The sequence below is a fragment of the Papio anubis genome, chromosome 20 (assembly GCF_008728515.1).
Source record: "Papio anubis isolate 15944 chromosome 20, Panubis1.0, whole genome shotgun sequence".
Classification (NCBI taxonomy): Eukaryota; Metazoa; Chordata; class Mammalia; order Primates; family Cercopithecidae; genus Papio; species Papio anubis.
Window position 1 is genome coordinate 2710563 of NC_044995.1, and position 12286 is coordinate 2722848.

Sequence of the window (12286 nt, forward strand, 5' to 3'; positions counted from 1 at the left end):
TAGGAGGGCGAATGGGCCACCCGGAGGCACCGCCCCGGCCCAGCTGTGGCCCAGCTGTGCCACCGAGCGTCGAGAAGAGGGGGGATGGGCTGGAAGCGCGCGGCCATCCTCCTTCCACTGCGCCTGCGCACGCCACGCGCATCCGCTCCGGGGACGCAAGCTCGAGAAAAGTTGCTACAAACTTTCTAGCCCGTTCCCCGCCCCTCCTCCCAGCCAGACCCGCCCCCCCTGCGGAGCCGGGAATTCCAAGGGGCGGAGCACAGGCCGAGATGGGGAATGTGGGGGCCTGCAGAGGACCCTGGAGACGGAGGCGTGCAGAAGCTTAGTCTCGGGGCGGAGGCTTCGCGCCCTTAGCCCTCCTGGACGGCCCGTTACCTTCTGCGTTGTCCCGATGGGGAAACTGAGGCCCTGAGCCAGAAGCACACGCTGGGGGGAGGCAGAAAGCGCGGCCAGAGGCGGAGGGAAAACAAAGGGAGAATCACAGACAGAGGGGAGGGGAACGGACACACACACGGGGACAGAGACCCGGGTCTCGCCTTCCCGGCGTGGGGCGCAGTCGGCCAGGGAGAAGATCGAGAACAGCGGGGAGTGGGGGCGAAAAGGGGGGACAGGCGGGGGAGGGGGCTGGGGAAAGCCCAAGGGAGGAAGAGAAGGAGGGAGGAACTTCCCAAAGTTGCAAAACATGGCTACCTTGCCTGCGGAGCCGAGCGCGGGGCCGGCGGCCGGGGGGGAGGCGGTGGCGGCGGCGGCGACCGAAGAGGAGGAGGAGGAAGCGCGCCAGCTCTTGCAGACTTTGCAGGCGGCCGAGGGTGAGGCGGCGGCGGCGGCGGCGGCGGCCGGGGCCGGGGCGGGCGAAGCGGCTGCGGGAGCGGAGGGCCCGGGATCCCCGGGCGTCCCCGGGTCGCCCCCCGAGGCCGCTGCCGAACCGCCCACGGGCCTCCGCTTCTCGCCCGAGCAGGTGGCGTGCGTCTGCGAGGCGCTGCTCCAGGCGGGCCACGCCGGCCGCTTGAGCCGCTTCTTGGGCGCACTGCCCCCGGCCGAGCGCCTACGTGGCAGCGACCCGGTGCTGCGCGCGCGGGCCCTGGTGGCCTTCCAGCGGGGCGAGTATGCCGAGCTCTACCGGCTACTGGAGAGCCGCCCCTTCCCCGCCGCCCACCACGCCTTCCTGCAGGACCTCTACCTGCGCGCGCGCTACCATGAGGCCGAGCGGGCCCGCGGCCGCGCGCTGGGCGCAGTGGACAAGTATCGACTGCGCAAGAAGTTCCCGCTGCCCAAGACCATCTGGGACGGCGAGGAGACAGTCTACTGCTTCAAGGAGCGCTCCCGCGCCGCGCTCAAGGCCTGCTACCGCGGCAACCGCTACCCCACGCCGGACGAGAAGCGCCGCCTGGCCACGCTCACCGGCCTCTCGCTCACGCAGGTCAGCAACTGGTTCAAGAACCGGCGACAGCGCGACCGGACCGGGGCCGGAGGCGGCGCACCCTGCAAGAGGTGAGGGGCCTCGGGCGGCGCAAGTCCCGCTCTCCTGGGGACATCCCGTCCACCAGCCCTCCTTCCCCGTGCCTATTACTGGGGCCGGCGTGCCGAGGTCCTTGGACACCTCCCGCTCACAACCCCGGGCGCCCGCGGGGCGCGGGGACTAAGCGTGGACGGGACAGACACCCGCCCGGGCCCTCTCCCCGGCATCACTGCCCCGCGCGTCTCCTCTTCCAGCGGCTCCACTCCGAGCTCCTGTCCCAGTCTCATCGGTGTTGGGGAACCACACTGCGGGGCCACTAGAGGGGCTGCGGAAAGGGGATAGGGGCCTGTGACCACCCCCAGCCCCCTTTCTTCACTGACCGTTACTCTTACCCACCCGCCCCCACACCCCCTCCGAGTCCCGACGGCGTGGTCCATCGTCTGCCTTTGTTGTGAAACGTGAACCTTCCCCAGCTCCGGTTTCCCTGTAACCTAAGCCCTTCCCCTCCCACCCTGAGCGCCGGCCTCTCCCTTCTCTGACGCCCCGCGGGGAGGGCACCGGGAACTGTGCTGGCGGCTGCTGCTCCCTCTCTCCAGGGCACTCGCCCTTTATACCCAACCAAGGAACTTTTAGGGCAACCTGGGAGCTCAGCCTCTGGGGACCCGAGGCTGAGGCAGGGGGAGAGCAAGGGCCACTTTCCTCCCCAGCGCTTCTCTGCAGTGGTGTCCATGCAAGACTTGCAAAAGGCCCTGGGGTTTGGGGTGGTCTCAGAGAGGCTTCATAACCCCTGGAATGACCCACCGAAACTAGGGCCGGTAAAGGTGGGGGAGCAGCCGGCTGGCTCTGTGGGAGGCCCCACAGGCTAAGGGACCCCAGCTGACAGCCATTTCTCCTGCCAGCGAGTCTGATGGGAATCCCACCACTGAGGACGAGTCCAGCCGAAGTCCTGAGAACCTGGAGAGAGGGGTGGCCCCAGTGTCTGCCGAGGCCGCTGCCCAGGGCTCCATATTCCTGGCAGGGACCAGCCCGCCGGCGCCGTGCCCGGCCTCCTCCTCCATCCTGGTGAACGGGAGCTTCCTGGCGGCTAGCAGCTCCCCAGCAGTGCTTCTCAACGGGGGCCCCGTCATCATCAACGGCCTCGCCCTGGGCGAGGCCTCCAGCCTGGGCCCGCTGCTGCTCACTGGGGGTGGGGGTGCCCCTCCACCGCAGCCCAGCCCTCAGGGGGCCAGCGAGGCCAAGACCTCCCTGGTCCTGGACCCTCAGACAGGGGAGGTACGACTGGAGGAGGCTCAGCCGGAGGCCCCTGAGACCAAAGGGGCCCAAGTGGCTGTTCCAGGACTAGCCCCTGGAGAGGAGGTCCAGGGGCCCCTGGCCCAAGTGGTGCCTGGTCCCCCGCCGGCTGCCACCTTCCCTCTTCCCCCCGGGCCAGTGCCTGCTGTGGCTGCCCCACAAGTGGTACCACTCTCCCCACCCCCAGGGTACCCCGCGGGCCTGAGCCCCACCTCCCCGCTATTGAACCTACCCCAGGTAGTGCCCACCTCGCAGGTGGTGACCCTGCCCCAGGCTGTGGGGCCCCTGCAGCTGTTGGCAGCCGGGCCAGGCAGCCCTGTGAAGGTGGCAGCTGCAGCAGGCCCTGCCAACGTGCACCTCATCAACTCCGGGGTGGGCGTGACTGCCCTGCAGCTGCCTTCGGCCACTGCCCCAGGTACCCCCATCTCCCTCTCTCAGGCCTGGGTGAGAGCCAGGGGAGGGGGTGCAGTCATCTCAGAGGGAGGAGCTGTCAGTGGGCTCCTGGGGGGCATCTCATCCCTGGCAAGTCTCAGTGCCCCGAGGACAAGGCCCACTGGAAGGCTCCTTCTGCCTGCCCTCCAGCCGCACAGTCTCTACCTCTGCTTGGCTTGGCGGGCTCTCCTGGCTCTCACCTGCGCTCGTTCCCTTTCTCCCCACAGGAAACTTCCTCCTGGCCAACCCTGTGTCTGGCAGCCCCATCGTGACGGGTGTGGCCGTGCAGCAGGGCAAGATCATCCTCACCGCCACCTTTCCCACCAGCATGCTCGTCTCCCAGGTCCTGCCACCAGCTCCTGGCCTGGCCCTGCCCCTGAAGCCAGAGACAGCCATCTCCGTGCCCGAGGGAGGCCTCCCGGTGGCCCCCAGCCCTGCTCTCCCAGAGGCTCACGCCCTAGGCACCCTCTCTGCGCAGCAGCCACCCCCCGCCGCTGCCACCACCTCCGGCACCAGCCTGCCCTTCTCCCCTGACTCCCCTGGCCTCCTTCCCAACTTCCCAGCGCCCCCACCGGAGGGGCTGATGCTGTCACCCGCGGCTGTGCCTGTCTGGCCAGCAGGGCTGGAACTAAGCACAGGAACAGAGGGGCTGCTGGAAGCAGAAAAGGGGCTGGGGACACAGGCCCCCCACACCGTGCTGAGGCTGCCGGACCCCGACCCCGAGGGGCTGCTCCTGGGGGCCACTGCAGGGGGTGAAGTTGATGAGGGGTTAGAGGCTGAGGCCAAGGTTCTGACCCAGCTCCAGTCGGTGCCTGTGGAGGAGCCCTTGGAACTGTGACCCAGTGCGGCCCTGTGGCCTCTCCCAACAATGGTGCTGAAGATGCAGGGACAGGAGTGGGAGGAGGGGGCCCCAGAAACACGGTTGCTGAAGACCCCAGCCACCACATCCTTCTGCCCGGGTGGCCTCTCCAAGCCCTGGTGGTGCTCGGGGTCGCGTCCCTGGCTGCCTCCTGTCCAGGTCTCCCTCCCTCTGTGGATGGGAAGCTTCTCTGTTACAGCCCTCCCCATGCTGTGTCCTACCATATACATGGGGGACCCAGGGTCCTGACTCAGGGGCCCTGCCCCCTCCACTTGGTACTAGCTGTGAGTGGAACACCCTGCCCCAGGGCCGGACTTCCAGCCCCCAGAGCCCTCTCCCAGTCACTCCCTGAAACACTATTAATAGCTCTGCTGATAGCTGGTGTTGTCACAACTGTCTGGAATCCAAAAGTGGAGGACAGGCAGCCCCGTGCCCCCAAGACTGGAGACCCTCCCCAGCGTGGCATTTCCTGCCGGGGGCGGGAGGGGGCAGCTGTGGGGAGGCGGGGGTCTTCCCCCACCAGCTCTCTTGGACTCAAGCCCTTGTCCTCATATCTGGCCCAGACCAAAGATTCCCTCATCCCTGGGGGCAGCCCTGCCGCTGTGTCTCCTTTGTATCCTAAATCTTTATTTTTCTAGGACATGTTATGCCTCCATTTTCAATTAAAATAAAGTGACCGGACTACACCACCACCAGGGGTGTGGGGTGCCTTCCAGGGGCGGTCCAAAGGAGCTCTGAACACACCCGGCCTTCCCACTGCTGCCTCCCGAGGGGGAAGAGGGGTTTGCGTTCAGATGCACAGGGTGGCTGGGGAGGGGGTGGCAATGAGGCCTCTTGCAAGCCACAGGCCTCCAGATGAGGGTGGAAGGAGCACCCCAGTGGGGCAGCAGGGGGACGCGGGAGGGCCTGCCCTTGTCTCTCTTGCTGGTAACAAAGGTTCCACTTGCTTTATTTTATTTAAAACAATAAATAGTCTAAAAATAGAACAGGAGAGGGAGGAGTAGGGTGAGGTGAGCATGAACAGGGTTGCAACTGTGTGGCTCGGGTGGGGACGGGAAGGGGAGAGGGGTGGGTAAACTTCACCTTCCAACACCCCGCATTTCATTTTGGGTTTCCTTCCTAAGCCTGGGGGAGAATCGAGGCAGCTGCGGGCGACTGGTGCTCCAGGCAAACGTGCTCAGCAGTTGGGGCCAATCAGTGCCCCCCTCGCAGTCCCATGGTACCTGCATTCTCAGGGGCTGGAGGCCCAGGAGGGACAAGTTCATTGATGGGCCTGGCTTCCAGCAAGAGCTGTGGTTGCCATGAGGGGTGAGGGGAGCGAGGTGAGGGGCCGCCCTTTCTCACTGGATGTGCGGGGGCAGCGGCAAGGCCTTCTCGGCCAGCAGCTGGTAGAAGGGCTTGGGCGTCTCCCAGTCCTCAGCCTCGCTGCTGGAGCCATCCTGCTTCACGATGCGGTTGTGCTGGCGGCTGAACCTGCGAGCCTTGGTGCTGGGGAGACGGCGGCAGGACGGCCCAGCTTCCTCACTCGCCTCCCGGGCATCCCTGTCCCACCCCCAATCCTGTGGCCCCCACAGCGGCCTGGGCCACCGTTTTAGCCTCTACTGGGCGAGCCTTGGAGCCACCAAGTCCTGGTCTGTAAAATGGGACTCAGCCAAGGGCTCTGGGATGTGTTCAAAGTCAGGAGCCAGGGCAGGTGGCAGCTCCTTGAAAGTGGAGGGGACAGGGTTTGGGGGAGTCGAGGTGGCCAAGTGACAGAAAAATCAGACCACACCCCAAGAAACTCATGTGGCAGAGACGCAAAGGAATTGAGGCTGGGGGTCCTTGTCCGGGCTCAGCTGTTCCCCAGCTTAATTGTGGTATGCACCCCTACACCTGTGTCACTCCCAAGGGTTTCATAAGAAGGGGCAACACGCAAATTCCTCGGCCCAGTCTCCCATGCCATGACACCCAAGGCTCCAGAGACAGAGCAGGTTCTGGGGCAGGGAGGCCCTTCCAGCCCCCACCCACAGCTCGGGGCCGGGGCCTCTCACCAGTATGGCCTCCGCTCCTGCTGGGTCATCACCCGCCACAGCTGGGCCAGCTCCTTGGTGGCAGCTGTAGAAGCGGTTCCAGGACAGGATCTGGGACAGGAAGAAGGAAGAGGTAAGGAGAGGCCTGCAGGACACCCTGACTGAGAACTCAGACCCTTCCTAGACTTGTGGGTCTACAAGGCCTCCAAGACCACCCTCTGGAGCTGAGGATGCAGACGGAGCTGGACTCAGTGGCTGTTCACAAGGGGGCATCCGGCATCCCAGGAGCGTGTAGGGGACCTGTGGCCACCGCTCCTGGCCCCCACATCTGGATCTTCCTGTAAAGGAACGAGCTCTTCTCCTCTGTGGCTTGGGGGGGCCTCCCCATCCCCTGGCTCCAGGCCTGACAGTGACTGGTTCCGGATTGGCATGAGATCTACCAAAGTCAGTCCCAAGGACTTTGCTTAAAACCTCAGAGACCTCTGCTCCCCCCGGGGTCGCTTGGGTGGGGGACGGGACCTGAGCCTGCACCTCCTGGGGTGACCCCGCCTGCCAGAAAATGAAGCCAGCACAGAAGACAGCGGAACTGAGCGAAAAGGACAAAGATTCCAGACAGCCTGTGTGAGCCCTGAAACCAACTACATCTCAAGGCAGTCTATACCTGCCCTTGTTTTCTAGGTTATATAAATCAATTCATTTCCTTTTCTTGCTGGGCCTGAGGCTCACGCGTGTAATCCCAGCAATTTGAGAGGCCAAGGCAGGTAGATCACTTGCAGGTTTTGAACTCCTGGCCTCAGATGATCCGCCCACCTCAGCCTCCGAGAGTGCTGGGATTACAGGCATGAGCCACTGTGCCTGGCCTATTTTTTTTTTTGAACAAAGTCTCGCTACTAGGAATGCAGGTGAGGCGTTCGAGACCAGCCTGGCCAACATGGTGAAACCCTGTCTCTACTAAAAATACAAACATTAGCCAGGAGTGGTGGCATGCCTGTAATCCCAGCTACTCAGGAGGCTGAGGCAGGAGAATCTAGGAGGCAGAGGTTGCAGTGGTTTGAGCCCGGGAGGCAGACATTGCAGTGAGCCGTGATTGTGCCACTGCACTACAGCCTGGGCAACAGAGTGAGATTCCATCCCCTCCCCACCCCCCAAAAAAAAGTCCTTTTTTCTGAAGGCTAAAGTCTGAATTGGATTTCAGCGCTGACAATGGATGGACCCTGTCCAATACAATGGGGCCGGGTTCAATTCTGGGGAAGAACTGTGGTCCAGGAAGAGTTTGTGGGGTCTGGGATGGGGAGAAAGTGTCAGACAGCTGTGAGGAGCGGCATGGCCAGGCTACGGGCAGAGAACGAAGCCAGGGCCTTCCCCAGGGCCAAAGACGGACCCCCCTACCCACCGGATGTACTGCTTCCGGTTCATCCTGCAGAACATGATGAAGCCATTGACACACTTCTTCTTCATCTGGGGTGGGCAGGGGCCTTTCTTCTTCTCCTTGGGCTTCACAGGGGCTCTGGCTGCTTGGCCCTTCCTGGCCTTTGTCTCGGCTGCTGGCAGGGGTGAGGTCGGCCGGGTGGGGGTCCATGTGGTGTCTTCGTCCTCTTCACTGGAGCCCGGCATGCCCGCAGGGTTGGCCTGCATATCCTGGGGGAGGGAGAGGGTGGTGAGAGAGGAAGGAGGCCCAGCTGGCCCTGGCGTGTGGCCGTGTCTCTCACCTCTCGCTGCTTCCACAGGGGCTCTGAGTCGCTGTCCTCCGAGCTGGAGCTAGAGCTGGAGCTGGAGCTAGAGCTGGATGGCACCTTGCTATTCCCGCTCAGTGAGAGGTAGCAGTGGTCCAGCGAGACTGAGGACCGGTGCAGGCTGTGGGACTCAGGAGGGTCTTTGGGGGCCTTGGAGGCTGTGTCCTGGGGCATGACGAGGGAGAAAGATGGGAGGGGAGACAAGTGGTGCCCCTTCATCCCCCCAATACTGCTTTTCTAGGACGTAACATGAGCATTAGCAGCAGCTCAGATTGGCAGGGTGTGATGGCTCATGCCTGTAACCCCAACACTCTGGGAGGCTGAGGCAGGAGGACGGCAGGGCCAGGAGTTACAGACCAGCCTGGGCAACATAGAAAGACCTCATTCTACAAAAAATAAGAGAAAAAAAAGGCCAGGCACAGAGGCTCATGCCTGTAATCCCCACACTTTTGGAGGCTGAGGCGGGTGAATCACCTGAGGTCAGGAATGCAAAACCAGCCTGGCTAACAGGGCGAAACTCTGTCTAAAAATACTAAAAAATTCGCCGGGTGTGGTGGTGGATGCCTGTAGTCCCAGCTACTCTGGAGGCTGAGGCACGAGAATCGCTTAAATCTAGGAGGCGGAGGCTGCCGTGAGCTGAGATCGCACTACTGCCCTCCAGCCTGGGCAACACAGTGAGACTCTGTCTCAAAAAAAAAAAAAAGGAATTAAATTAAGTTAAATTTAAAAATAAGTTTAAAAAAAAAAAAAACAGCTGGGCATGGTGGTGCATGCCTGTATTCCCAGCTACCTGGGAACCTGCAGCGGGAGGGTCATTTGAGCCCAGGAGTTCAAGGCACTGATCTATGATGGTGACACTGCACTCCAGCCAGCCTGGGCAACAAAGCAAGACCCTGTCTTTCTCTCTTTCTCTCTCTCTTTCTTTTTCTCTCTCTCTCTTTCTTTCTTTTTTTTTTTTTTTTTTTTGAGATGGAGTCTTGCTCTTGTCCCTCAGGCTGGAGTGCAATGGTGTGATCTCAGTTCACTGCAACCTCTGCCTCCCACGTTCAAGTGATTCTCCTGTCTTGGCCTCCTGTGTGGCTGGGGTTCCAAGTGCACGCCACCATGCCCAGCTAATTTTTGTATTTTTAGTAGAGATAGGGTTTCATCATATTGGTCAGGCTAGTCTCAAACTCCTGACCTCAGGTGATCTGCCCACCTCAGCCTCCCAAAGTGCTGGAATTACAGGCATGAGCCACCACGCCCAGCCACGCCCTGCTATTTTTTTTTTTTTTCTTTTTTTTAGACTAGGTTTCGCTCTTGTTACCCAGGCTGCAGTGCAATGGTGCCATCTCGGCTCACTGCAACCTCCGCCTCCCAGGTTCAAGCGATTCCCCTGCCTCAGCCTCCTGAGTAGCTGGGATTACAGGCATGTACCACCACACCCGGCTAATTTTGTATTTTTAGTAGAGATGGTATTTCACCATGATGGCCAGACTTGTCTCCAACTCCTGACCTCAGGTGATATGCCCTCCTCGGCCTCCCAAAATGCTGGGATTATAGGCGTAAGCCACCGTACCCGGACAATTTTTGTATTTTTTTTTTTTTTTTTGGAGACTGAGTCTCACTCTGTCGCCCAGGCTGGAGTGCAGTGGCTGGATCTCGGCTCACTGCAAGCTCCGCCTCCTGGGTTCATGCCATTCTCCTGCCTCAGCCTCCCGAGTAGCTGGGACTACAGGTGCCCGCTGCCTCGCCCGGCTAGTTTTTTGTATTTTTTTAGTACAGAGGGGGTTTCCCCGTGTTATGGTCTCGATCTCCTGACCTCGTGATCTGCCCATCTTGGCCTCCCAAAGTGCTGGGATTACAGGCTTGAGCCACCGCGCCCGGCCAAGTTTTGTATTTTTAGTAGAGATGGGGTTTCCCCATGTTGACCAGGCTGGTCTCGAACTCCTGACCTCAGGTGATCCACCCGCCTCAGCCTCTCAAAGTGCTGGGATTACAGGTGTGAGCCACTATGCCCAGCCTAGTCTTTTGATTTCAGTTTCCTCATCTGTAAAATGGGGCCACAGGAGACCCTGCTTCGTATAGTAGTTGTAAAATGATGTGGGAAGCTGGGTGCGGTGGCTCACACCTGTAATCCCAGCACTCTGGGAGGCCAAGGTGGGCAGATCACTTCAAGTCAGGAGTTGGAGACCAGCCTAGCCAACATGGTGAAACCCCATCTCTACTAAAAATACAAAAATTAGCTGGGTGTGGTGGCAAACGCCTGTAATCCCAGCTACTCAGGAAGCTGAGGCAGAACCGTTTGAACCCGGGAAGTGGAGGTTGCAGTGAGCCGAGATCACGCCACTGCACCCCAGCCTGGGCAACAACAGGGAATCTCAGTCTCAAAAAATAAATAAATAAATAAATAAAATTAAATAGTTGTTTTTTTTTTTTTTATGGGCACCTGGCAGCTTTTATCCTTTTTATCCAATTCATTCCACGTGCCCAGCACAGAGCCAGCATCTGGTGGCCACCGGCAGGTGCACAAAGGGTGGGGGGCTTTTAAGGATGAGGAGAAGCATGAGTGGAAGGAGAGATGGGTAGATGGCGGCTGAAAAAAGGGTGAGGGAGTGGATGAGTGAGTGAAGCCGTGAGTGACGTGTGTGGAAAGACGGACGGATGTATCTGTGGACAGAGGGGCAGAGGATGTCTACCTTCTCCAGTGGAGCCTCCTGCGTGCAGGCTGAAGGTGAAGACTCCAGATCTAAGCACACTTCTTCAAAGAAAGCTGCCAGGGAGGGAGACCAGAGGGGCTGCCAGAGCAGAAATGCTTCTCCCACACCGCCAAGCTTCGGCCACGCTGTCCCTGCTAGCTGGAGTCCCCGTCTCTGGCGTTTTCCTTCAGGATCTCCCACCCTGTTTCCAAATCCCACTCACAGCCCACTCCCCTGGGTCACTTCCAACACACAAAGTGAGCCCAAGTCCTGCTATGGGCTTCTAAAGCCACACACGCACCACACCAGCCTGTGGCTGCTCCCCTACTAGGCTGTGGGCTCCTTGAGGCAGGGCCAGGGCAGGATTTACCCTGGGCACCCAGGACGGCCCCATGCAGGCCTGGCCGCCGTATGTTTCCCGAATGAACTAAGCATCAGGGCCAGGCTCGGGCCTCACCTTGAGTCAGGTACTCTGTGCCATCCTCCAAGATCTCGTCTGGCAGCAGTTTCCCTGGGGAGCTGAAAAGGCTAGGGCTGAGCCCGAGGATCTCACTTGGGTGGCCTGTTCCACTCCAGACATCAATCTGGGGAGGCCCCAGGGACAGTGGGCTCCCTGGAAAGGAAACAGTAGACTCAGGGGTGTGGCTAGAGATCACCCTCTGCCCTAGCACAGCAGCTGGCGTTGAGGAGATAGTGCCTGATGCTTCGGAAAGCGAATCTCAGTTTCTCATTTTGAATTCTTTTTTTTTTTTTTTTTTTGAGACGGAGTCTTGCTCTGTCACCCAGGCTGGAGTACAGTGGCCGGATCTCAGCTCACTGCAAGCTCCGCCTCCCAGGTTTAGGCCATTCTCCTGCCTCAGCCTCCCGAGTAGCTGGGACTACAGGCGCCCACCACCTACGCCCAGCTAGTTTTTTGTATTTTTTAGTAGAGACGGGGTTTCACCGTGTTAGCCAGGATGGTCTCGATCTCCTGACCTCGTGATCCGCCCGTCTCGGCCTCCCTAAGTGCTGGGATTGCAGGCTTGAGCCACCGCGCCCGGCCCATTTTGAATTCTTGATTGGAGAAATGAAGAGGCAGCTGGGCACGATGGCTCACGCCTGTAATCCCAGCACTTTGGGAGGCCAAGGCAGGCGGATCACTTGAGGTCAGGAATTGAAGACCAGCCTGGCTAACATGGTGAAACCCTGTCTCTACTAAAAAATACAAAACTTAGCTGGGGGTAGTGGCATGTGCCTGTAGTCCCAGTTACTCAGGAGGCTGAGGCGGGAGAATTGCCTGAACCTGGGAGCAGAGGTTGCAGTGAGCCGAGATCGTGCCACTGCACTCCAGCCTGGGTGACAGAGTGAGACCCTTTCTCAACATTAAAAAAAAAAAGAAGAAGAAGAAGAAATGAAGCGAAGTGACGTTTGGCATTATGTCAGGGATGGCCAAAAAAAAAGAAAAATCAATATCATAATGTACAAAATCCCATAGGCTGATTATAACTACCTGCAGCTCTACAATAAGAAAGATTCTGAGGTCAGGTGCGGTGGCTCATGCCTGTAATCCCAGCGCTTTGGGAGGCTGAGGCAGATGGATCACTTGAGGTCAGGAGTTCAAGATCAGCCTGGACAACATAGTGAAATCCTATCTCTACTAAAAATATAAAAATTTGCTGGGTGTGGTGGTGCACACCTGTAATGCCAGCTACTCAGAGGCTGACGCAGAATCACTTGAACCTGGGAGGTAGAGGTTGCAGTGAGCCGAGATAGCGCCATTGCATTCCAGCCTGGGTGACAAGAGCAAAACTCTGTCTCAAAAAAAAAAAAAAAAAAAAATGGATTCT

The 12286-nt window shown here is 59.7% G+C and overlaps 2 protein-coding genes across 2 annotated transcripts in view; one reads left to right on the forward strand and one right to left on the reverse strand.

Annotated features, from left to right (window-relative positions):
- The first annotated feature begins 288 nt into the window (after window positions 1–288).
- Window positions 289–4732, forward strand: SIX5 (SIX homeobox 5). Its single transcript, XM_003915736.4, has 3 exons — window positions 289–1491; window positions 2359–3164; window positions 3409–4732. The coding sequence occupies exons 1-3, from the start codon at window positions 683–685 to the stop codon at window positions 4017–4019; spliced, it is 2226 nt and encodes a 741-aa protein (XP_003915785.1). The 5' UTR covers window positions 289–682; the 3' UTR covers window positions 4020–4732.
- A 237-nt stretch (window positions 4733–4969) lies between these two features.
- The window catches only part of BHMG1 (basic helix-loop-helix and HMG-box containing 1), a 36691-nt gene continuing 29374 nt past the window's right edge, over window positions 4970–12286 (reverse strand). Inside the window, exons 9-14 of the mRNA XM_009194758.4 lie at window positions 10918–11073; window positions 10461–10534; window positions 7759–7947; window positions 7443–7687; window positions 6071–6160; window positions 4970–5528 (exon numbers count right to left, since the gene is read on the reverse strand). Of these exons, the coding sequence (XP_009193022.2) occupies window positions 5381–5528; window positions 6071–6160; window positions 7443–7687; window positions 7759–7947; window positions 10461–10534; window positions 10918–11073 (902 nt within the window). The 3' untranslated portion in view covers window positions 4970–5380. The remainder of the gene's footprint in view (window positions 5529–6070; window positions 6161–7442; window positions 7688–7758; window positions 7948–10460; window positions 10535–10917; window positions 11074–12286) is intronic.